Below are 26,596 nucleotides of genomic sequence, written 5' to 3'. Positions count from 1 at the left end.
TTCTTCCACTCAGCTTGGAGAAGACATAGAAGTTCCTTCACCGATTTTGCACGGGGAGTGCGCCCCTGAATTCGGCGTTGCAACTCGTCTCAGAGTTTCTCGATAGGGTTCAGGTCTGGGCTCTGGGGAGGCCAGACCATTTGATGAACTCCATTGGCACCATACCAAGCTTTGGTTAACGTCTAAACATGACAACTGGTATTATCGTCCTGAAAGTAACAGGGGTCCAACCCATAAAACTGCCACAACGTAGGAAGCACAATGTCATCCAAAATAGTGCAGTAGGCATCGGAGTTGAGCTTACGATGAATGGGGACCAAGGGTCCCAGCCCATACCAAGAGAAACACCCCCAGACCATAATTCTACCTCCGCCGAACTTGACTGTTGGCACAATGCATTCTGGTAGGAGACGTTCTCCAGGTAGACGCCAGACATAGACCCTGCCATCCGAACGGTAAAGGGTGAACCTTGATTCGTTACTCCAAAGAACCTGTTTCCTCTGATCTACGGTCCAATTTCGATGTGCTTTGCACCACATTAACCGAGCAGCACGGTTAGACTTTGTGATCAAAGGCTTATGGGCAGCAGCACGACCATGGAAACCAAGCAGATGTACTTCCTTACGGATGGTATTATATGAAACAATACTCCCGGATGCCTGTTGAAACTTCTCGCAGATGAGGGCCATCGTTTGGGTGCTGTTCTTCCGAATTTCTCAGGACAGCACTCGTCGGTCTCTATCTCCCAGTTTCGTTGGTCTGCCGACTCGGGGACATTCCGACAATGACAGCTCACCCTCCACTTCTTAATCACATAGGCCACTGTTGATTTTGGGTACTTCAGATCGCAAGTAATGTCCCTTAAGGATCGGCCACATTTGTGATACTACCCGATAGTTATACTTTTCTCGAAATCAGAGAGCTCCGAACTGTGAGAAATCTTGCATGCGACTAAAGCCGATGCTGTTTCCTACACGATATATACCGGCGGAGGCCGTGACGTACCTTAGGACCGCAGATATCGACATTTGCATAGGTGTTCAAATACTTATTGGTAGTTAGTGTATGATCTACCGTTCGACCGCAATTTAAGCTGTTGATTGGATTAGCTTGAATTTGAGCAACTAAGTGATAAAATTGACGTCAACAAATATATAATTTTTAAATGCTTCTCTTCCCCACCAAGTTAAAAAAAAGGGGGGGGGGGAGCCGTCATCATTAGCTTTCTGGGCTCATGACTCATCTCAACAGTCATCACTAACTTTCGGTTGCCTTCAGAATTTCAAAGGAATTTTTCCAAGAAAGAATAAGCTGAGTTGAAAATCGATAGAAATTTTAAGAAACACAAAAATATTGCTCGCAATAAGGGGGGCTTGCTCGTTAAAAGCGAGTTAAGCTCCCGTAGACTAAACACTATACCAACCAAGTCTTTCTGATTTCTACACTAAATCCGAGTTTTCATTGATTCAGGGCTCGTTGTTAGCTTGTTCGATTGTAGAAGATTTGGAAATTTTCGTGTATGCAGTGTGAAAAGAAGACATGGGCTACCGGAAGAAAAATCTAGTGTCTTGTTTATGTTGTCCGACACAGTCCGACAACGTAACTTTCTTATTCCAAAACTCAATAAATTTTTAATTGGTGTTGTAAGAACATATCTAAAGTTTTGTTTTACATAATTTTGAAGATCGCAATTGTTAGGTGACGTTCACATTACGATCATACACAGAAAAACTCTCTATTCTTCCCACGATTTGATGAATTTGACTTAGCAAACATTTGGTACCAACAGGATTGAGTATGGTTCACATTTAAAGTGCATCAAAGGCTGCTTTGAGTGTACACTTCCACCTGTACCACTGTGAGTGATCAACTGCACCTCCGTTTGGCCCTCTTGTGATTTTTTTTTTTTTTTTGAATCTCATGTTTAGGACAACCCTCTAAGTATCCTGTAAAACCTGAAGGTCAACATCAAGGTAGAAATCGTCAACATGTCTGCTGCTATGCTATTAGAAGTCATGAGAAAAGCCAAAAATCAGCCACGTCGTTGCATGGACAAGGGGGACGTCAACTCCCTTATATGGTGTACAAAGCTATGCAAAGCAAAACTTTAAAATAAACCTACATTACTAAAAAATGAAATAAAATAAGCATATTATGATTCATAAACTGGATTTTATTGTATTCTGAAATGAGAACGTTAAATTGCCGGATCATACACTACCATCAATGAAAAGCAGTTTCATCGAAATGATGGGAATAGGGGCTGAAATTAATTGCAGTGCGGCACTAAAGTCAAAAAAACAATGAATGAAATAAATAAAGTTTTGAAGAATACCATGTTTTTAAAATGAACTAAAAAGTAAAATAATTTGCACATATTTCATGTAAATTTAAAGCCCCAAACAGTTTCGGAATTTCTCGCAGGTTTTTTCTAGAATATTTGTGATTGTAAGTTTTTAACAGCCATTATACAGTCGAGTTTCGATAACTCGATGTCTTATGACTTAAATATTTCTCCATCTCGAAGTTTTCATTCGGTCCCGAGATAATTTAGTGTTTTCAATACAAAGTTGTCTCTATATCTTAAATGTATTACTTTTAAATCGAAGTTTTTACGGAATTTTTGTTTTCATTTATGAATAAATATGCAACCAAAATAAGAAAAAAAAGTTTTTTTCTTACCAGCTGGTATGAGGGGGATAATTAATTTACACAAAAACTTCTTGATGAACAAAATTAGCCAATTGTAAAAAAAAAGTAGCCGATTGGGTTACTTTTGCCTTGACTGACGACCTAAAATTGCACTGCCGGGCTTATCTTTGGAAAACCTAAAAAAAATTTCAAAACTTGAAAAAAATTTCCTTGATTTTTGGATGATTCAAGTAGTAGTGCTTTTAGGAAATAAAAATTAAAAAAAAAAAAAAGAACCGACTTTAAAAACTGCAGCCGGAAATTGTTCTAAAAAGTAAAAATAATTTCATTCTTTTGAATAACATCTTTACTACTTTTTGAACATAATTTTTGCATAACTTTGTCGGCGCAAAAATGATGTGTAACCATTTTTTCATTAACATTTTTCATGAAAATCAGTCAAAATTTATGTTTAACGAAACTAGTGTGGAAACTGTTCGTGGAGAGTCTGCTTGTGCAGACTCTGATGATGACAATAAAGAAGAATCCTGATCCCCTCCCTATTAATCATCGAGCATAAGATTTTTCCAATATTTTACTGCAGTAACTGGAGAATTTCGAAAACGTAGACTGGTCGAATTGTGTTCACAAACTAAATGACGTTTCAAGGTGCGATAACAAAAACAAATATAAGCAACCGAAAACAATATTTTTCTAAGTATCATAATAAAATTTATTCTACGTAAAGATTTATGTATATATTTATAATGATTAGTTTTATTCAAACTACTAACGCTATAATATATCTATTATTCACTTTTCCTAAAAAACAAAATAAAAATTATTCTTGAAAAGGGTAGGAAAGGAGCTTCCAATAACTCGGACTACCGATTATTCGAAGACTTTAGACTTTATAGGGTTCCTTGGTACTTCGAGTAATCGAGTTGACTGTATTACTTGTAAGTTTTAAAAGGAAAAGTATGGAGCGCACACAACAGACAATTGATGTATTTATAATTTAAGTAACTGATTTATCGCTCTGTAAATAGTATAAACTGAGGTGTAAATTCTCTCATTGATAGCTATCCTTTACATATTTTAATAACGTAGTATGCTTTCCATGTTTTTCTTTTATCCCTCCATTTATTTTATGCCCCGAGAACTTGTTTTATAAAAAAGCGCTCAGTTTGCTGGGACTTGTTTTGTTGGGACATCGAGCTGTAAAAAGTTACTAACATTACACATCGATGGTTTTATTAGCTGACTTGGTAACAAAGTTTGTTAGAATTTGTAGTCAATATTCGGAGTAGCGAAAAAAAAAAAAAAAAAAAAAGAAAATGACAGAGCTATTGTTGCCACTTCCGACAACTTATTTATACTAACTTTTGAAAATAATTAAATTCAAAATAAAACAGAGAAATGTTATTTATTTAGTTTTCTAGATGAAATTGCAATTTCTACAAGTTAAAAAACATCGGGGATTTAAATAATAGCAAGTAAAAAGCTAATCAAAGTTCCTATCTAAACTTTTTACATAATGATTCTAAAATTTTGGCATTGATTTACTTAGTTTTTTTTTTAATTAAAGCTTAAGCTTAGAAATTGACGATATGGTTCAAAGGACATTCCTTAAAGACATATATTGGTATTTGAATTTAACTTTAATTACATTTCTGATCTTTTTGCTGCACTGTCAATAGACAACAAAGAACAGCAAAATCTATTAGCTATGCTTCTTCTACCTACAATTAATGGAGATAAATGATGATTTTTCTACTTCCTCCTCAGAATTAATGGATAATTTAGTCGTAATTATAGTCGTTAGCTCACAACTAATTGTGCAAATATTTATATGATGTTATTTTTGGTTTTAAGATTGCTACCTCTTTTATGAATTTGAAAAGCTCTTTGTCGGACATTGTAGCAACGTATGGTCATTAATCTAAACTTCCTGCCTATGACTTTTAGTTCACACATTTATTAAAACGCGTTCACACGTAGTACAAACACAGAGCAACAAAAAATGCATCACATTGAGTCGTGGACATGCTTGAATTCATAACATTGTTCATGCTCTATCATGGCGATTGCTCAACCACAAATTCCCTCATAAACAGATTGTATTCCGTAACTGTTTGCCCTTCACTAAACCAGAGCCGCAGAGAGGCAAGGGGAGCCCCTTGTCAGTTATGTCACCGGGCCCCTTAAAAAAAGAGAAAAAAAAGGGGGGAGGGGGAAAGAAGGAAAAAGGAGAAAAAAGAAAAGGAAAGGGAACAAAGAAGGAAAAAACGGGGGGGGGGGAGAAAAAAATCGAAACCGCTTATTAGAAAACAATTAACTCTATTTTAAGTGCCACAACAGTAAATACCAAAAAAGTAAATTTATTTAATCTTTACGTTTTCTCTTAATCAAATTTCCCCCCTTTTTTACCTTTTTTCTCTCTCTTTCTTTTTTTTTGCGTCAATGTCGCCCCCCCCCCCCAAGGCCCAGGCCCCTAGATTCCGACTAGGCTTACATGGCTTCTCGTCAGGCCTGCACCGAACTGATGGCGCCAATTTAAGGTAAAGACACTACATTATCTACTAACAACAAAATTTGGGGAGAGGAAAATTAACCGCTGCTTTTTAATTTTTTAATCCACTTCAATCACTTTAATACGCAACGAAATTTATCATTTATCCTTATGTATATTTATGATCAAATTTAAAACTTGTTTAGTGTTCAGAGAAGTTTGACTGCGATGGAGAGGTCCTGGGTTCGAATCCCGGCTCGGACATGAATGCACATTCTCTCTTGTCCTTGTAATTTCTTTGTGTGACTGTGCTGTTATGCTTTGAAGGGTCGCCTGAACGGAGAGGTTATTTACATTCTTTATGATTGCCGTGTCCCCTAGGTCACCTGACCTAATACCATACGATTTGTTTCTGTGGAGATATGTAAAGAATACTGTGTTTACTCTTCTTACCTGCTGTCTTGACGAAATATGAAAATGAACGACTGCGGCGATTGCTTCTGTGAGTGCGTACATGCTTAGAGCAGAAATTAGTAAATGGAGGGAGCAAGTTCAAATATTTGTTTAGCTGAGGCTAAAACTCTAAGTCACGTGCCAACAACGACGAATGGTTGACATGTTTTGCTTGAAAGTAGCAACAGAAACCTGATTTCTTCCAAAATGTTTTGCTTTTAAAATCAATCACGTGACTTGGAATATTTGCTACACGAAGGAAAGTCTTCACGCCCTCTATTTCATCTCTTCTCAATGCGTACATGCGGGGAGTGCACAGAAATGTTGGGGCCCGTCACAAATGACTTTTCTTGGCCCCCCTCCATATTATTTACCCCTATATTTCGCCCTTAGTTCTCAAAATATTGGGCCCCCTTCAGGCTCGGACCCAGGCCAACAAGTGCCCCCCCCCCCCCGTGAACGCCTCTGAGTACATGCATGGCAGCAGTTTAAGTAAAGGTATGCTATCGTTCAGACATCAGGAGGAGGGAGCGTGTAGAATATCTTTAGAATGATTTAAATGCGTAAAAAGAAATTCTTTTAACTACTATTTTTACTCTTGGACAATGCACACAACTGAAACCAACTATCCTTTTTGAAACGCCTTCCTCTTTCAAACAAGTTTTTTTTTTTGGTGAAAGTAAAAAGCAGTAATTACTTACGATTACGCTTGCATTAAGCAATTTATCATTTATTGGTTTTAATTGGTATTAAGGGAAAACCACCAATTTCACTTGATTTTTAGAAAGAACTCTATTTCTTTTTCGTTCTTGTGTTTTTCCCGGTTAGGGGGATGGGTAGCTTTTGAGATGAACACGCCATAGTTCATTAAAAGAAATACACACGAGAATGAAAAGAAAAAAATACCCGCGTTAAACGCCAAACGCCCAGCGCTGATAAAGAGATTGTGGAAGTTGAAAACTGTCCGCCCTTTTGCCGAAATTTGTAACACAAATCTAGTGCGTGAGACTCGCCATTTTGGGGGGGGGAGGGGGGGGGGGATTCGCCTCTTTTGTTTTTGCCAGTTCTACTTCTTAATGGTTCCCTGGGAAGGTTCTATCGTGCCGCTGCATAGATTTCGGAACGATTGTTAGATTATTTATCGCAGTAAACTGGGGATTCCCAATAGAGAGGACGCTGTAATGATCGTTTGTTTTATTGCTTTTGAAGAATCAATGTTGCGCCCGTAAAATGCACGATCTCTCTACTTTGCACCAGTATGCGCTATGACAGTTGGCGTCATGTTAACGGAGGTCTCTTTTGTAACCAACTCATATCATCACACAATTAGTCCTGGCATTGAACACTGGACTACAAAGATGAAGTTGCTTTGATACCTCTTAAACTAATGCATGAATTTCAATTCCAACTTATCTCATACAACTTGTTTTAAGTTCTTAGGGTACATAATCTGAAAGAAAGGAAGCAAGACAAATCCGCTTCTGATTGACTTTTATTTTTCTTATTCTTTTTTTTTTTTTTTTTTTTGGATGCCTTTTGCAACTATTGAGTGTTAACTAGAACTTTATTCTGAAATATTGCGGTACATGCACCGCTTTGCCCGTAGTAGAACATTAAAAGCTCATTTGGCTTACCTGTATATTTACAAATAATGGATGACGAATTTTTCGCCAATTTGCTATGTTAATTTGCTCGTCCATGTTATGATAATTTGCTCGATAAAATATTCTTAAAATTGGAATAGAAAAAGAACAAAATCGAATTTCCGAAAAATCGCTTCGCTCACCCCTATGCTACGAACTAATTTTGTGCCAAATTTCATGAAAATCGGCCGAATAGTCTAGGCGCTATGCGTGGAACAGACATCCAGATATCCAGACATACAGACTTTCAGCTTTATTATTAGTAAAGATCTGTTGAAAAGAGGCAACAACTGCTGTAATTCGGTCAAACGCAATTGCTGGTGAAGACATTTTAGTGCTTGCAATTAATTGAACTGCAAAAAATAATCAGTAGATTATCCTTATACCTAACCTAAAACTATACTGGCAAAATAATCTACGACTCAGCTTTTCAATCAGATATTATCAACTCATTTCATCACTGAAAAATATACAAACAGAATGGGTGGCAAAAGTCAAAACTATTCAAATCAACTAAGCCATTTTAATGATGTCCATCACGCTGCTGAAGTTCAATCTTTTTATATTCAATCCTTTCCCTCTCTCTGCACATGCGTGAGCTGACGGTTCGCTAGACACAGATACTTTTCTCGAATTACTATCTCATTGGTTTGTTGGCGTGACTACCATGAAAGCAGTGGAAAGGAAACAGCGGAGAAAACCATGCGTGCACAATATTCACAAAATTAATTCAGATCGTTATGCAGCGTCCAGTAGTCTCTCGAAGGCACGCATACCGAGCTGCGTCGTCTGCATTTTATCCCTTGTGACCTTTTCAATTTTATCGCTTTCCCTCCACGCTAGTTTTTTCTTTATGTAGATATTGCTGGGGCAATAAGGATGCTAATGTGGTTCATTATCTTGACAGAATCGTTTGACATAGCCGAAAATTTCGCCCTCCAATCCTTAAAAAAAATGCAGCAGGCTGTACCAAGTTTCTATTGGTAAATTATCTTAGTATGGAAATACAAAGATTAAAACTTTTATATGAAAATCAACACAGTATTGATTTTTACCCTTTATCTCTACTAATAATAAATCTGAAGGTTTGTCTGGATGTGTCTTTTACGCGCGTAAGATCAAGAATATTCGATCAATTTTCATGAAATTTGACCAAAAAAAAAAAAAATCTTTTAAAGTAGGGGCGTGTACCTCAAAGTGCTTTTCCCAAAATTCCCCCCTTTTTTTCCTCTCTTTTAATTTTTACCTCATTTTCTCCAAAAATTTGATAATATAGGGAAGAAATATTTCATACACAGTTTTACCTTTTAGGTCATTCGATGACTTAAAAATTTCTGTATTAGAAGACATTTGTTTGAAACTTCTACGAGTCTTAAGAGAGCTACCAGCTGCGTAGCCCGGCTTTGCGCAGTCCACCTCGAAAATAAAAAATACGTCAAGTGAGACGTGTTCTCAGACTTAAAAAGAAAAAAAAACAGTTACATTTTGTGGTAGATTGCGGAAAAATAACCAAAAAGTGAACATTTTAATTCCCAGGAAAAGCCTTTAAAACAAAGAAAGAATTTTACTTGTTTATATTCGAAAAAAATGGCAACAGATCTTTCGTCTCAATGATTTTCTTCACCGCTATTAATTTTAATAAAAGCATTGTTGCGGAAAGTTGAGATGAAGCACTGAATAATAATTTGAATGGAGGAAAGCCTTCGAAAAATAGGGATTTCATGTCGAAATCTAAGTGTCATAATCAGTGGCGTATCCAGGATTTTTCCAAGGGGAGAGTTTGATCATACGATGATTTTTAATGATATATATGTGTGTGTGTATATATCATTAAATATCACCATAAAAAGTTCGCACAAGTTCACAATTCAACCTAAATTTTTGTCAAAGGGGGGGGGGGGTAACCCCCCCCCCCCTTGTATACGCCACTGGTCATAATTAATATATATAGTTTTTAATTGATGTCTCCGCTAATTATTATCGGAGGATTATGTTAAATAGCCAAACACAAAGACGGGAAGATTACGAATCCATGGATACCAGGTTCGATGGTCAGTTCACTGTCCATCGGGAGAAGAAACTTGGACATAGATGACTACATAAATACATAGGTATATACATAGATACATACGCTGAGTTTTTAATTATATAACATGAGAATTGCTTTTAGAAAGCATTGACCCGAGGCTTCAGCGAGCCAAGCGATTCTAAATGAATGAATGAATGAAATTCATTTTCGCAACTGAAATTGACGTTTTGTTTTGTTTTCCAGGACACGTGTTTTAATCCCCCCCCTCCCTTTTTTTTAAAGTATTTTTTTTTTAACTATACTGCATTCTATTGCGATGTGGGACCTTTTTTCTGTCGACTCTTTTCGTGGAGCCCCAAATTTTTTTTTCCACATCAGAATGTACTGCTGTAGCAAACAATAAAAAGAAAATCGTATTGAAAGAATTCAGAAAGAATCTGAATTCTTTGAAGTTATTTTATAGAACTAATGGAAATAATTTTCACAAATGCAAAGAAAATATCGTAAAGACAATCCAGCAATTTCTCAATATCGATAGGGAGAACAATTCTAGTGAATGACAAATAAATGAGCAAAAAAGAAATAATATTCCTCTAAAAAGTCAGGCAAATGAGACTTCAGCCCACCCAAAATTTACGTCACAGGAAGAAAAAATTGAGGCATGTAATAATCGATTCAGGATTTTACGTAATATAAAAATCGTTTTTGACAGTTGAGTGTGGAACGACACGCCTTTCCCGTGTTCCTCAATGCTTCGTAAATAACCCAGACGTTGTCATTTCCACTTCCAATGGAGCTGAAATGGCGGACAGCTGCTTTATGAAATGAAAGGAAAATTCCCGCTAGTAATCAGCCGACGAGGTTTTTACACATGTTAATGTGATTTGTTCGCTAAATATACCATATTTTAATGGTACGACAACAGAGAGTAATTAGCAATCGTTTTTGAAAACTCAGTCAGATTATAAAAAATTAAAAAAGGAATTGTAAATCATTCGGCAAAAGTGTTATAACCTGTTCGATTGACTTTTTTTTTTGATTGACAAGTTTTGGTGTTGCCTCTGTATATTGCACTTAATTAAGCATTTTTAGATGGTTTGCCTCTATATATTCCACGTAATTAAATATTTTTAGATGGTTTGCCTCTATATATTGCACTTAATTAAATATTTTTAGATGGTTTGCCTCTATATATTGCACTTAATTAAATATTTTTAGATGGTTTGACGACTTTTTTTGCAGTCTCAGATAATTTCAACGACTTTACACTTGTCCTTCATGCATTGGAATACAGAAATACGCCTTAGAAATTTAGTCACGTTTACTTTCACCAATTTCGAAATTCGTATTTAATAGACTGATGTCATTTTTTTTTAAATTTTTTACATTCCGCACACAATACAATACTTTTTGTTGCCACTCTAGATTTCAGGTCGAAAAATAAAACATTTACACAATTTTGAATTAGGCATTTTTAGCACAAGTATTAGTTATGCACCAAAAGATTAAAAATTATATACACTGATCGTATTCAAATCGAGTGATCAGTTGACTCAGGCTCACGGGGCACCAACAAGAAGAGTTCTAATAGAGTTCTAATTACTCAATTACATATGAAAACGTTCTACAAACCCTCACCGTACGAACCACTGACATCAAACGTCATGAGATCAACCGCCTGGCTTAACCGGTCGGTAACTCTATTCGAACAAGACCATTATAACGAAAGATCAAACATAAAAATAAGCATAATCAGTTGAAATCAACTTAAAAGCACGGAGCGACATGGGCGGATTTATAGGGGGCAGAGGGGGGAAATGCCCCCCCCCCCCAGTTTTGGGAGGACTTTATGTAGTTACAACACATCCTCCAAAAATTAAAAAAATATATATATTTATTTTTTTTGTTTTTTAATAGTTTAGAAGAGCATGGGTGGATTTATGGGAGGGGGGGGGGGGGCAAAGGGGGCAATGCCCCCAGTTTTGGGAGGAGTTTATATAGTAACAACTTACCTTTCAAAATCTTATAACAAAAAAATATGATTTTTTCTTTTTTGAATAGTTCAATCAAATTGAAGAGAATAGCAAATGTCCTTTTCTGAAGGGAGAAAAGAAAAAGAAAAAAAAACGGACATTAAATACAAATAGTACAGCTGTCACTAGGGTACTGAAAATTGGTCTAAATTAACTATTTTGGATTGAAAACCACTTGGGCAAGTATATGAATGAAAATAAAGGCTGAACGAGCTATGCATTCAGCTGCAACACTTACAATAATTAACATTTGGGACCCTCCCTTCCCCGATTTGCTCTAACAGAACGATCTACTCGTTACAATTTGTTTTCTCTCTTTTCAGAATGTTTACTTTCAATTTGCGTGATTTCAAAAACTAGATGTTTTGGGTTGTTACAGACGAAAGATTTTCTTCTGGATTCACACGTTCAAATGAAATTGGCTGATTTGAAATGTATGCTATTGAAAAAGAAGTACTTAGCTAAAAGGTTTTTGTACAGCAAAATACTATCAAATGTAACAGTTAACACCATACTCAATGAATGTATGTAACAATTAAACAAAAAACTGGAAAAATTGTCCAATCATTAAACAAACAAAACGTAAAATAACTGTAAACAATGCGTTAATTTTTTAGGGGGAAAAAATAGGAACCTCAATCCCTAGCAGTTCAAAACTAAATTTCTGATTTTCCAGAATCATACATTGTAAGGAAAACATCTGAATAAAAGAAAAAGTGAGGGAGATATATTTCCGGCACGAAAGTTTTGCACATTTCTTGTAAGACCATTATTACCTGATGAAATGTTTTTATAACTGTGTTTTCTTTATTTGTTAAAGGAAAAAAATTGTATATATGAAACTAATTGTTAGAACTGTACTTCACGCGCTTGGAAAATTTTCGGCTTGTCTTTTTTTTTTTGAGAAAGAAAAGTAAATACTATCGCAGACTGAATAAATTTCAGTTACCTGAACGTTCTAATTAATTGAATCCTTTTACTTAGAGGGAAAGTACCATTTTCCTTACTTTCTCAATACTGTTTAAAAATTATGGTTAGTCATAATCATCTAAGTCTAAATGAGACAGTTATTGTCATTATTGAAATGTGAGTAATTCAGTTATCAAAAGCTTTGGAAAAGTTTGCTGAAATTTGATAAAAACCGATAAACACCTTACACAGATTGGTAAAATCATAAAAATCCTTTAAGTGTAAAAACTGACGAATTTTCGTTCAAATTACAAAAAATCAAACAAAAATCTGCAGGTAAGAGTGAATTACATGCAGGGCCGGATTTGCCTATAAGATAAACAAGCCATAGCTTAGGACCCCTGCTTTGAAGTGGGCCCCTAACTCCCAAAAAACTGTGATTCGTTCCTTAATAAAATGGAAAGTGCTTGAAAAACTAATTTCATTTTCAAGTATTTGAAAACCTTGAATATTTGGAAACGTGTGGTTACTACCCTTAAATTTTAAAATTTCTAACAAATTGTAGGGGGAGGTATGCCAAAATGTGTCAAATTAAGCTCATTGCTACATCCTGCATCAAAAATGTAAAAATCATGGTTCTCGCATTTGTAACATATTACTTGAAATAAATTTTTGTGACTCACATGCTTCATATCTCGCTAATTATTTAATCCCAAGTGCAGAATTTTGGAAATTCTTTTGTATTGATTGCTTTTATCTTACTTTTACTGCATATTGTTAATCTGTTTAGCTTGGGGAAAAAATTATACACCATCCCTGTTTCTTTTTGTTTTCTGCGCTACTTATAATTAAAAAAAAGTTGTAATGAGAATTTAAAGTTTATTCTTTCTCTTAAAGTTAAAAAAGCCGTTTCTTACAAAGTTTGAACAATACTGTTCAACTGTATATAATCTACTACTCAATTTCAGAGACCGGAAAGTGCAAATTATTGATAGGTTCTAAAATCCCTGAAAAGAATTGGTGCAGTATAGCCTACTAGAGCTCTTAAACCAAAAACCCAATCTAGCCAACCAAACCTTGAAAATAATTAGACAAGTCTTTGAAACTCCTAAAGCAAAGTGTGCTTCAATTTTATTTCATATCAAGTGTATAAATTAAGAATTGTTCAAATGGGTAGTATGTTACTCTCTTGATACCTATTCTCTAAATCTGTGCACCATTTCTTTTAAAGTATTAACTTGCATCACAAAGCACTTTTAAAGCGTAAAACTTTAAAAAAAAAAAATTGCCTATTATTTCCAATTAACCTTTATAAGACTTCAAGATGCAGAATTTTATATCCATTTTATATAATTTCCTCCGGGCCCCAAAAATTGGAGATTCTATATTCCACTTACTAGGAAGCCCTGCGTCACTCTCTCAATACCAGCCCCCTTTCTTTTAAGGTCAATTCAAAAAGGACACCATGATTACACGAAAACGATACATAAAAAAGTAAAGAATGGCCTTATGCATCACAGAAAACAGAGAAAAACATGGGAGAGGGGTGGGGAGGGCAATTAAAAATGTTGCCCCAAAAAAAAAAAAAAAAAAAAATCCTGCCCCCCCCCCCCAGAACTCAGTCCTAAATCCGCCTATGTGGAACGACTCACCTCCGTATAATAATTTACGATTGCTATGATGAGTACCGGGTCAACGCTTGCTTTGTCGTGAAGGGGAGGGGGGAGAGACAAGATTTTTAATCGTTGCCAAAAAAATGAAATGAAAAACAGTAATTATAAAGTTAATCTTTAGTTAATATAATAAATTCATTTCATGGCTGAAATTAAGCAAGCATGGATTTGTGGATTATGCATTTTTAAACCTTTCAAATAAATCCTTTGATGAAAGCAGTCAGTTTCAAAGCGTTTTTAAAACGTTTTTCAACATATTCTTGTTTTCAATTTATCAGGCCAACTAATTAGGATTTTTTGGAAGACATTGACGAACTTTTCGCAATTTGGATTAAAATATATATCGGAACTTTTTCAATATTGCCAGGTTAATTTTACCCCGAAAATATATTCTTATATCACTTGCAAGGGGCATTGAGGCTATTGTGTCCTTTCCTATCTTCCCGCCATCTAAAAATACATTTATGCAAAAGTAACAAGAGGCTAATAAATTATACCTCAACTGTATCCAATAAAATTCATCACGGGCAGCTCATTTCCCATCGCAGATTGGCAGCGGAACGGTCACGCGAGCGTCCACGCATGCGCCCAGAAAAGGCACGAAACATGCAAATCTCGCTAATGAAATTCTCTTCTCTGGAACTTGTGTAGGGGGCGGTGCTTGTTAGTAGTCACCAAGCCATGGACATCGCATGACATTTAATTCCAAAGGAAAAAGTCACGAGCCTCTGAAAGAGAAGTAATAAATGATTGTTACATTTTTTGAGATAAATGGGAAATGGTATTCCTTTTTATGACAAGTTTATTGCAAGTTTGGAATAACTTTGGAGTAGAATATGCGTTTCATAAGCAAATGGGGTTGTTTCCTTCAGTCATAAGTACGTCTTTTAGTCACTAAAATTGATAAAACAAGCAAAAAATGAAAAAAAAAAAAACATGGAGCGAGAAAAAAAATTTCATTTTCCCAACGCTTAATTTTTAATTTTTTTTTTTTAAACGTCCGCTTTTAAAAATAAGGTGTGGTCTCTATGACGTCACAGATGTACTTTTGGCGCATCTGTCTACCGCGTTTCCACGTTATGATAATCAAGATGCGAATGAAATATTGTGCTCTACACTTGTTATCAACTATATCGTTGTCAATACACTTGAGTAAAGATGCGAATTAATAATTAATATTGTGCTCTGTGAATGGCATTTCATCATTTGTAATGTCATCGGCAGAAGCGTAAACAATAAAAGCGCACCGATTAAAATATTTTTTTTAATATTAAACTTTGTCAAATTATTTAAAAAATGGTCAGATCCTATGTTTTTAAGCATGCTCTTTCGGAAAAAAATATTTTTAAAACTTCGGAAACGACCCCACTCTCAGCGTTATTTGCGAAGGAAAGAGAGGAATGATGCAGGGACCATATTTTGCATCGCTTTTTCAGTCAGATTGATCGTGATTGAATTTCATACTTTAACTAAAAATTCCATAGATTTTTTTAATTTTTAAACGTAGAACACTTTTATTGAGACCTATATTTTTCATTGATCAATTTTAGGGCATTTAAAAATTTTATGCTGAGCCAAAACTTTTATAAGAACTTGCTTTTTACAATATCCTATTTACCTGTGTTTAATATATGTTTGTAAACAATGAACTGCAAGATCCATTTGTGGATTGCTGTTTGTTGTTGTTGTCTTGTCTGTGGAAGTGCAACAAGGTCTTAACATGTCCAAAAACTTTTGGAGGATGGATTTTGCAAATTCAACTTTTGTGGGTTGAAAATGTGAATAAATTTTCATGTTTTTACTTTACGATCTACGAAAACTTTAAAGAACGTATTGAAGTGCAGCCGCTATATAGAATGAGATAAAACAAATATTAAATTCAAAGATTTCTAAGAAATATCTCAAAATTGAATTTCAAGTAACAGCACAATATTTTCTTCCCGAAACAAATTTAGTGTGCCAAACTTCCTAAAGCATCCTTATATAGGGTGACAAGAAATAACTTGGACACACATGATACGTTATAAATTTAATACTAATGAAAATATTAAGACCAAACTTTAGAATTAATATGAATAGAGCATTTCGTCTAATGCATTTACAAATTTTCAAAGTGTCTACATTTAGCCTTAACACAGAGCTTTAAACGTGTCAAAGTTTTGGCTATGGGCCGCAACTCACTTACTGATATTTTATCCCATGCCTTGCCTAAGGATTTGTAAAATGCTGAGTTTAAGCTTTAGAATTGCTTTCAAAAGGTATTCATCAACTTTATTCCCAATTCGTAGCATCCGCGTTAAGCACATTTCCAAACGTTGAATCCAAGAACCATCTGCGTTAATTTATATGATTTTGGTTCAATGCAGACTGCACATAAATGCCTGTTTGGAAATTAACTGCAAAGTTTGCAGAGAACATTTACAGATTTTTGAAAAGTAATATTTTTCTTTGAATCTATAGAAGTCCTTAAAGTATTCAACTGACAGCCCTGGAGATAAGAGATGATTCTTTACGAAGTCCATCAATAGCTTATGGATCTGTACAGATACAATACCTTAAAGTACTCAACTGACAACCATAGAGATAAAAGATGATTTTCTATGAAGACCATCAATAGATTCTGGATATATTGTTTGCACTACAATACCTGAAAGTACTTTACTGACAGCCATAGAGATAAAAGATGATTCTCTATGAAGTCCATCAATAGATTCTGGATATATTGTCTGTACAGATACAAATTTCAACTATTATTACTCTCAAAGTTCTAAAAATACTAACCATTACGCTGTATTATGTACTGTACATTCACAACGAAGGGCACAAAACTGGGGTTCAGCACGTCGTGACGGTAGCCCATAATTTCTGGAAAATTCGATCAAGATATCGTGCCAGTTAGAATCGTCACAAGTAATCATTTAGTTTAATGGGCCCATTACTCTCAGATCAGAATGGAATCGAGCGACGACTGAAACGGAAGCTGGCCGTTTGTTATTATTATGAGCAGACAACAAAAAGATTGGCTGTTGAAGAATGAACGCTGCAGTGTGGTGTGTGGTGGGATAATTAGACAGTTAAAACAAAGATACAAAGATCTTACGAGGGAGGTTGGGATGTTTCTGCATGAGAAGCCAAATGATTGGACGGCATGTTGCGGAATATTACTATTAGAGAGTTTTCCAGGCGACTATTCTGACACGTTTCGGAAGCTATGTTGTGAAAAGCACCTCAAAATATCGCTGTTGAAAGTTGTTGAATAAAGCGAGAAAGTTTTTTTTTTTTTTTTTTTTTTTTTTTTTTTTTTTTTTAACGTTGAGAGTATAGTATTGACTTCCAACTCCAACTCGTCCGACACATGGAAGTTCGAAGAGTTAAAAAAATAGTCTTTTGTGCATACATTATGGAAGAACACAAAACTTTACACTTAAAGAACAGAAAACCTAAATCTGGGAGCAAAATTTTTTTCTGGGACATTTTCTGCTTTATGAGTATATAAATATAACTGCAGTTTATATTTCCTCCCAAATTTTATTTTCTAATAACTTCTATAAAGTTATCTTCAGTTAGCGAAATCATTGATTCAACAGTATTTTATGTGCAAAGAATGTGCTTACACTCTTGAATTACGCACTTTGAAGAACACAAGCAGAACTTTTGAGAATTCCTTCTCTTTTGACTACGGCTGCATACTTAATTTTTCAAAATAATTATTGCTTACCATTTGTGACCAGTTGCCCTCATCTGTTTTAATTTGTTGTTTTATTTATTTTTTCATTTTAATTTGTTTAATGACTTGTTCCATTTACGCACAGTTCTTGATTCCTTTTCGTTTCAAAATGTTTGCTATATCTTTACTAATAATAAAGCTGAAAGTCTCTCTGTCTGGATCTCTGTGACGCGCATAGCGCCTAGACCGTTCAGTCAATTTTCATTAAATTTGGCACAGAATTAGTTTGTAGCATGGGGGTGTGCAGCTCGAAGCGATTTTTCGAAAATTCGATTTTGTTCTTTCTCTATTCCAATTTTAAGGACATTTTCCCGAGCAAAATTATCATGAGATGGACGAGTAAATTACCAAGTTATCATAACGTGAAACCGTAACATGTGCAAGCCAATTGGCGAGAAATTCATCGTACATTATTTGTAAATATACAGACAAACCAAAAGACCTATTAATTTTCTACTACGGTCAAAGCTATGTGGGTGCCACACAGCTTTGACCGGTGGTGTATGGAATAAATTAGACGAGAATACAGTTTGAAAGCAATGAAAGGAAAACGATCCTGCTTCAACTCATCAGACATCTGGGAGCTTGAAGATACGAAAGAGTAATTTTTTTTCAGTTACTTGATACGTATCCAGAAAAGCAGGAAAGTTAAATTTAGAAGTGAAATATTTAGGGCTCAATTTTATCTTTATTGCTTACTTTAATTTAATTTTTTTTTCCAACCATTTCTATTGTTTTCTTTTATACAGATGTCTCTGTATATTTATTTACATTCATTACACATCCTCAGGGGTTGTCCACAAAAAATGGTGTCACTCTCTGGGGGGAGTTACTAGGAAAATTGTGAGTTTGTGACAAGGGGAGGGGTTACAAAAGGCGTGACATAACGCCTTTATGTAACAGGTATGATTATGTAATATAACGTGACGTGTGACACGAGGAGAGGATATGGTGCAGAGTTGCACTTTGGGACAAAGGGAGGAAGGAGATAAAACGTGATGAAAAAACGTGTGAAATTTACGAACTGCCCCTCAACTGCTCTCAATTTTAAAACCCCTTTCTGTCATAATTAATGAGAGATGACTTTCTGCATGCAACAGAAAAGACTTTTATTACCATTCAAGGCTCATCTCCTTTCAGGTATGGTTTCAAAACAGGAGAGCGAAATGGCGCAAAAAGGAGAACACGAAGAAGGGCCCCGGCCGCCCCGCACACAACGCCCACCCTCAGACGTGTTCGGGCGACCCCATCCCGCCCGATGAGATAGCCCGGAGGGACAGGGACCGGCGGGAGAAAAAACTGCGGAAACAGCTCGAAAGGCAGGCCAGGAGGTTGCAGCAGCAGAACAAATTAGGTGAGGAATGCGCAAGTTGTTTAAACTTTTGAAAGTTTATTGATTATTTTACTTTTTGAGCTATTTCCTTGAATGAAAATAAGTTTTGAACTCGTTTTGGGATATTAAAAGTTTTTCAATTTGCGCGCTCATGTCAGCCATTCGATATATATGAGGCATTCTGAGCTAAAGTAATTCAAATCTAGTTTGACTTGCTCCACTTTAACTCCGAACGCCTCGTTTATGAACGTAACAGTTCATTTCCAAAATCCACTTCACGTTCAGAGCTAAAAAGCATGGACGTAGTATTAACTAGATAGATAACGAGAAACTTGTTCCATGGTCAACCGAGACCAAGTAGCAAACTTGCAAGCGTTTGTAAGGCGCATGCGTGCAAACAACTTTTTGCCGTAGACTACGAGGATGCAAACAGCATTCCCTGGAGGTCAGTGGTTGTTTCCTCGTAGGATACGCTTTTGCCCGTTTACTTCAAGATTCGCGTGTTCGCTTGAGTTGCGTATCTGTATTAAATCTGAGAGTTAAAGTGAACCAAGTTGAAACGAACTTGATTCACTTGAGCTCTGAATACCTCATATATAAATAGATAGCAGGATCGCTGGTTTTATCAAGATCGGACACTACTTGAAAGTAATAGTACTTATATCTTCTCAAGCTAGCCAAAGTTTGATCTTTTTGAAATAATATTTGCGATCAATGGATGGATAGAGCGTAGTTTTATCCCCTGAGGCCGGCAGAAACGTTTGTGTTCGACAGAGAAATTCTTGAAGCAGTTATTTTCATGTTTCGTGAAATCCTGATTTAACGAACGTTCTGCAAACTATCTAGTCGTTAGCAAAAGTTTGAAACCAGTATCATAATCTCAATATTTCAACAAAAAATATCAGTTTTTTTTTCGTAGATTAGTGCACGGTTTACTTCTTTACTCCAGATGCAGTTTGCAATTGAAGAGCAGAGGAAAGAAAGGTAAAATGCCAATCATTCTTTCCTCCGCTTATTCTTTAATTGTAAATTAATGTACTCGTCTCATTTAGTGCGAGTTGTTTATTGCAATTTTGCGGGGACAGAACTCTTCTTTTCAATCACTGTCGGTGAGCGCAGTGGTCCAGGTTTGAAAACAATCATTTTCTTATCGATGTAGACTATTTAACGATTTGTCGAGAGATTTCAATTGGTCGCAATAACAAAGGTTATGAATGCTAAACAGAAAAAGAATTTATTCGTACGGTTACGTGATTGTTATAGTATAGAACCGTTCTGTAGAAATTGAGCTATTCTGAAGATTCTCCAGCAGAAAACTCCCTTTCTTGTGTGTAGGACCCTTTGGCTTGTCTATTGAAGTTAAGACCCTAAGAACAATCGCTCGGGGGAAGTAAGCATCAAAGGCAATTTTTTTTTCTTTTACAGGGCGTCGGAGTCGGAAAGCTTTCGGGATTAAGTAGTCAGGGTCAGGAATTGATGAGTTTAAAAATCTAGGAGTCAGAGTCGGGCAGATTTTGTTGTGAAGGAGTTGGAGTCAGGAATTAGAGTCGGAGTCGGCCATTTCCCCTCCAACTCCGACAGCCCTAATTGTAATGGGTAAAAAGTCTACATGTATAAGGCAACCAAAAAGTGCAGAAATTTCAATCCTGCATAAAGTTAGGTTTTCTAAAAATGGAAAAAACTTCGAAAGTATGTTTGAGGAAGACAGCTGTTCATCAAATTAAAAGAAAATTATAAAATTTTTTATAATTTTCAAGAGGTTCTTAGAGGCTCTTATCAGCTAATAATCACGTGGACTCCGTTGCAACCGTTTCACTTGAAGTCGGTGCATTTCCCACAAATTTTAAAATCACATATATATCTTAATGAATATCTTGCTTACATTTACCATTTAATTTACTTCACTTCAGAAAAGCCAATATTAGTCATGGTCACTAATTCTGCCTTTCTCATAACGATTAGTTAAGGTTTTTTAAACCATTACCGTATATACACACTAATCCTATATCTAGCAACGTCTACGCGAAAATCCTATAAATAACCACTCATAATAAATTGGACGGGGACGTGTATATGTAAATTGCGTCTCAAGTAATGATATGAGGCGACACAAAAATCTAAGAACGTGATGAAATGTATTTAAAAAAATTAAAATTGGACATTGATCTTAAACTTCTGCAAAAACTATAATTAAACTACATAACACCTTCAGAGGTTTTTATTATATTTTCCCCTTTATTTTTTATTTTAATCAGGTAAAGGCAGCTCGAGTGGTCTAGCGGAATCCGTGCGACAGACTCTGGCAGACCTATTTCGAGTCAGTCCCAGAAAAGACCCCCAACACCTTCTTGGCCCTGAACTCTCCCCTCTCCTCGACTCTTTGGGATTCAGGACTCAGCCTCACTCAAACACCGGAGCAGGTGAGAGGCACCCTTTCTTTCGTTAACCGTTTTTCTTTTCCTCTTGGCAGGGAAATAAATGCAGACAGTTCCGGTCGAAGTCATCTTCAACGAATTACGTCATTATTTCTCTGGCTATTCGTCCCCCCAATCAAACAATCATCAATAAGAATAAACACAAAATTTAAATTCATTAGACAATAATACTCGTTCTTAAAACGAAGGAAATATTCTGCTGAGGAAACTTAAGCTTCACTTTATATTTTAAAGCCTTCACTTTTTTTCGATTCAGAAAGGTCTTGTTCAGTTTGTCAAAGATTGTTTTACAATACTCGGTTGATTGACAGATCATAATTGATTCAACCGAAATTATGTCCCATCACTTGGTCGGTACATCGATCTTTGATATGTGCTTGGTTGAATGACTTCTTTATCGGCTTTTGGTAAAATATCACTTCGCCGGCAGGTACTTTTGACCAGCATCAGCATTTCGACTTTTATATTAAACTTTGTTGTTTAATCCATTAAAATCCGTCAATATTTTACTTTTAATAAAGGTTATGGATCACCGTTCCATCTCTTAAAAAAATTTCTTCTGTCTAAGCTGTAGAATTTTTCTCGGGTGAAAACTCTGGATAAAATCGAACTTTAGGATGATTATCATTGTGTGAACAATTTCCTTTGCATGTTAAAATTTCCCTTAAAAAATCTGAAAAGAATTAAGAACAGAAGAAGTTTTAACTTAGAATGAGCGTATATGAGTGCACGCGTTAATTTCTTGTTCCATTTTTACTTTGAATTAATTACTTGCTATGAACAAAATACTTGATAACTTATACATTCTACCGTTTAGGTTCAGTCCCATTCCATCCTGGTAGTAATTCCCACCTTGACTACACTTCTGATGACGTTGACGATGTCGAGGATTCTAACGAAGTGCATGCCATCGAATCGCCTTCTACCAAAGACATAACTTCACCAGACGCACACAGACCTAAAAGCAATCTATTCAGCATAGCCAACATCCTGGCTTCTGATAGCAGTCGCTCCAAGCCCATCCGACACCCCTTCCTAAGGCAACCAGCTGGATTTCTGGTTGCCCAAAGGTCCGAGCCATCTGGAGGACCACTGAACAGGAGGACCAGCTTAACAGACAGTTGTTGCACCAGCAGTTGTGGTTCTTCGTCGCCCATCACGCCTGAAGATAGGGAAGATTTTGAAATGCCCTCGCCTCCTACGAGTGGTACAAACTATCCATTGTTGAATCCAGGATAGATATTATCGGACATTTTTTCCTTCCGTACAATCTGGTCACTTTTAAATTCACTTTAACTGTTGATACATTCATCTTTCAGAGGAGATCATCATCATTGTAAATAAACGATATCGTCATCATTGTAAATGGATTTTTGTGTGGACAGTCAATGTGGATGCAAAACTATACCGGTTTGCCCAAACTCATCAGGAAAAAATACGAATCAAAAGTTCTTGAAGTTTTATAATCTTGGTGCAAATGCTCTTAACAGTTCCCATTTTCTAACTTGATTGCTGTACGTTATAGACCTTTTCGTATTCTTTAAATGACCTCGCTTCTGGTCTCCAATAAAAAGTATTCATCGTTGAATCAGGCATACAAATGAATGGTAAATGATTGAACATTTCTTCATGACTGTAATCTGGTCTTTTCATTTGAATTATTCATTCGGAATTTCTAAAAGGTCGTTGTCACTGTAAAGAAGAGTTTCATTGAGTGTGACCTACGAAGACAAAGTCTCTTCAAAGCTCTTTTTTTTCCTTTTAAATCCGAAGTGTTTCTTCAGCTTTTGAAAGATTTAAAATCATGTTCATATATACTGGCAGTCATCAGTCAAAGCTTGTAAAATTAAAATTAACCTATTTAGTTTTGGTTTTCGTAGAAAATAAACCACACACACAGACAATCAAAAGAATATAAAAAACATCCTATTATAACTCATAAGTAGTTACTTATAAATTTATTGCAATCTGAAAATTGAAAATTTCTCAATTGCCTTCCACTTGTGGTGTGCCAGTTTAATTACATGAGCGTTAAATAATATTCAAATTTTTTAATTATTGTGAACTTTACTCATTATTGTGAAATTTAACGCGTAATGAATAAATAAACATTGGAAAATAATTGTGTACACTCACCTTCAAGGAAAATGTTGTACCATTTTAAAATGATACAATTTCAAACTAATAACGTGAAGACACAAAAACAGTTTCATTCCGAAAATATAAGGTAATGCTACCAGTAAGAAGAAAAGGGTCCAGTAAAAGACAGTCGCAAGTTTGGGTTCATATAATAAGAATTTAATGCAGGTAAAACTGATGCTGCTGCGACCCATGAATACGATGAAACCATCTAGTGTTATCAGAGGGAATTTTATGAGCCGATTGGTATTTACAAGGCAGTGGTGGAAGGTTATGAACAGCTACCACGAGGTCTGCCGGTGTTTCATGTTCATTTGAATTTAATGAGGTTTTAGATAAAAAAATAAAGAAATTTTGCACATTTTGAAGAGAAAAGGGAATTCTGTCTATTACTCATCCTTTCCTCATCCTATCTGTTACTAGGTATCATCAGAATTGTTAGCAGAGACCTATTAAGATATCGAGGGGCCCTAGACCAAATACTTTTTTGGGCCACCTGTATTCAAACTTTATAATTTTAGCCGATGGCTGAAACAATTATAATTATAGACTAAAATCATTTCAGCCGTTTGGAGGCCACTAAATATCGGAGGCCCTAGGCCAGGGCCTAGTTGGCCTATTCAGTAATCAGGCCCTGATTGTCAGTGTTTGTTACTGGGGGTTAACCTTTTTTTTCAAAATTGAGCAAATAAAGATAGAATTAACTAATTCAGAGGATCCAGTTAACAACCACGTTAGATGGGCCGAACGATGGAGGGCAAACGTTTGATGAGATGTAGTTACATTATGGAAAAATAGTTTTAAAAGTCTAAATACAATAAAAGGTTCAGAAAATTAAGTTAACCTGAGAGCAATTTTTTAAGCATGCCTGTTACTGATGCCGTTACCCTATCCATATTTTTACTGGACACTTACAACGATGTTTCCTATAGGGCAGTTCTACGGTAACGAGCCCCGTATCAAGTATTCTACAAAACACTCTCCGAAGCAGTGGTGGATTTACCATGTCACACATGTCGCTATTGCGAGGGTCCTCCGCGATCATACATACGAAACATACGTATGTTCCGAGACTCCCCTTACCTGTCACGGTTAGGACTTTTACGGTTGGCTGAGTACCTGATTAGAGATTTATTTAAAATTTTGTAGGTTTACACCAAACATAAAATTAGTTCTACAACGCCGGGTAGGATGAAAACATTATGGTAAATCGCAATAAAAACAGTTCCAAAATGTCTTATTTGACTGCTATACAGTACATGAACACAGCTAATTTGAATGATAAACATGTCACAGATGAACTGTAGTTTAACCACGCGGGGTACGAGAAAAGAAGATTAACTGAAATTGAAGATATTAGACTGTGGAATATAATTGTCATGTATTGGTTTTTAAGCTTATTATACAATGATAATTGAATAACAAAAGAGCAGTTAATGTTGCAAAATACAATAAGACGTACAATATACGTTAAAAGTACATCATGATTACGATTTTGGCCCAAAAGGGCACCCAAAAATGAATTGTGGTGGGCCCACCAAACGTGTAAATTCACCACTGTTCTCAAGACCCATTACAATGTTTGATCCTTATTTTATTGCATGAACTGTATGAAGAACACGAACTGTAGGACAATGCAAAAAAGGTTTCCAGAAACAACGTTTTAATCAATTCTGTACCTCAGAGCCAGAAGGGCGTAAGTCACATTATGAAAATTTTACAGGGGAGAGGAAAAACTTTTTTTTTTAGTGCAAAGGATGAGACACACGCTCGTTTAACCCTGGTAAAAAGATTGAAAAAGATTTTTTTTTTTAAGAGCGGCATTCAGATGGCTCGATGCGGAACAGACTTCTACATACAATGCACTAATCAACGGAAAATCGCAATTTTTGGATTGACGTCAGTCTGGCTCTAGGTACAGAATTGTTTTATTCAGTACTAGTGGCACTCGCACGGCTTTGCCCGTAGTAGAAAATTAAAAGGTCTTTTGGTTCGCCTGTATATTTACAAATAATGTATTATGAATTTCTCACCAATTGGATTGTCCATGTTACGGTTCCTCGTTATGATACGAGGGCCATCCGGAAAGTAGTACCCGTTTCCGCCGCATGAGGCGCTGACGACGCGAGTAGCCGCCGGTTATGGTCAGACCGTTTCAGTGGCTTGTCTGCCTTCTCTGTTGCTAGTTCCGTGACGCTAGCATCGCCTGTGTTGTTTCTGTGGCCGTTTATAATGTTTAAAAAATATTGAGAACGCCCCCAGTTGTAAAGTGAGGGCTGTGATAAAGCTTCTCAAAGCAAGAAACGTTCGGCTTTATCTATTGTCTGATGGCGTCATTCTCCTCCATGACATTGCCACGCCTCATGCAGCGGGCATAACACAATGACTTCTGCAGCAATTCAATTGGGAAATATTCGATCATCCACCGTATAGCCCGGACTTGGCCCCTTCAGATTCTCATCTCTTTACAAAACTTAGTTTTTGGCGGGAAAGAGATTTGACAGTGATAAAGAATTCAAAGAAGGCGTGACTACGCATTTCAATCGGCTGGCGGCGGAGGAATATGACGCTAGAATACAAAAACTCGTCACACGTTATGACAAATGCTTAAATTTGCTTGGAGATTATGTGGGGAAGTAGTTCAAGGTATGCTCTTTTCAATAAAAATGTTTACATTTGTTAATATTTACTTCTGTGTCTTTATTTCACAAACGGGTACTACTTTCCGGTCCGGATGGCCCTCGTAACTTGGTAATTTACTCGTCCATCTTATGATAATTTTGCTCCGGAAAATGTTCTTAAAATTGGAATAGAAAAAGAACAAAATCGAATTATCGAAAAATCGTTTCGAGGTGCACACCCCCATGCTACAAACTGATTCTGTGCCAAATTTCATGAAAATCGGTCGAACGGTCTAGGCGCTAAAATATCCAGACAGAAAGACTTTCAGCATTATTATTAGTAAAGATTCCAGTATCATATGAAGAAAAGTTTTGAGTCCATGTTTTCTATAAAGCTCGTGCAATGAAACAACAAACATATTTGGGGTCTTTACAATGTGATTTTCAGAATAATTGAT

General features: G+C 36.0%; 1 protein-coding gene across 1 annotated transcript in view; it reads left to right on the top strand.

Moving 5' to 3' along the window:
- The window catches only part of LOC129228444 (homeobox protein unc-4 homolog), a 93,566-nt gene extending 70,949 nt beyond the window's left edge, over positions 1–22,617 (top strand). Inside the window, exons 3-5 of the mRNA XM_054863125.1 lie at positions 18,751–18,964; positions 21,199–21,363; positions 22,202–22,617. Of these exons, the coding sequence (XP_054719100.1) occupies positions 18,751–18,964; positions 21,199–21,363; positions 22,202–22,617 (795 nt within the window). The remainder of the gene's footprint in view (positions 1–18,750; positions 18,965–21,198; positions 21,364–22,201) is intronic.
- Positions 22,618–26,596: the final 3,979 nt, after the last annotated feature.

The sequence above is a fragment of the Uloborus diversus genome, chromosome 8 (assembly GCF_026930045.1).
Source record: "Uloborus diversus isolate 005 chromosome 8, Udiv.v.3.1, whole genome shotgun sequence".
Lineage (NCBI taxonomy): Eukaryota > Metazoa > Arthropoda > Arachnida > Araneae > Uloboridae > Uloborus > Uloborus diversus.
The sequence above is the reverse complement of the archived record's forward strand: the minus strand, read 5'-3'. Positions and strand labels throughout refer to the sequence as shown.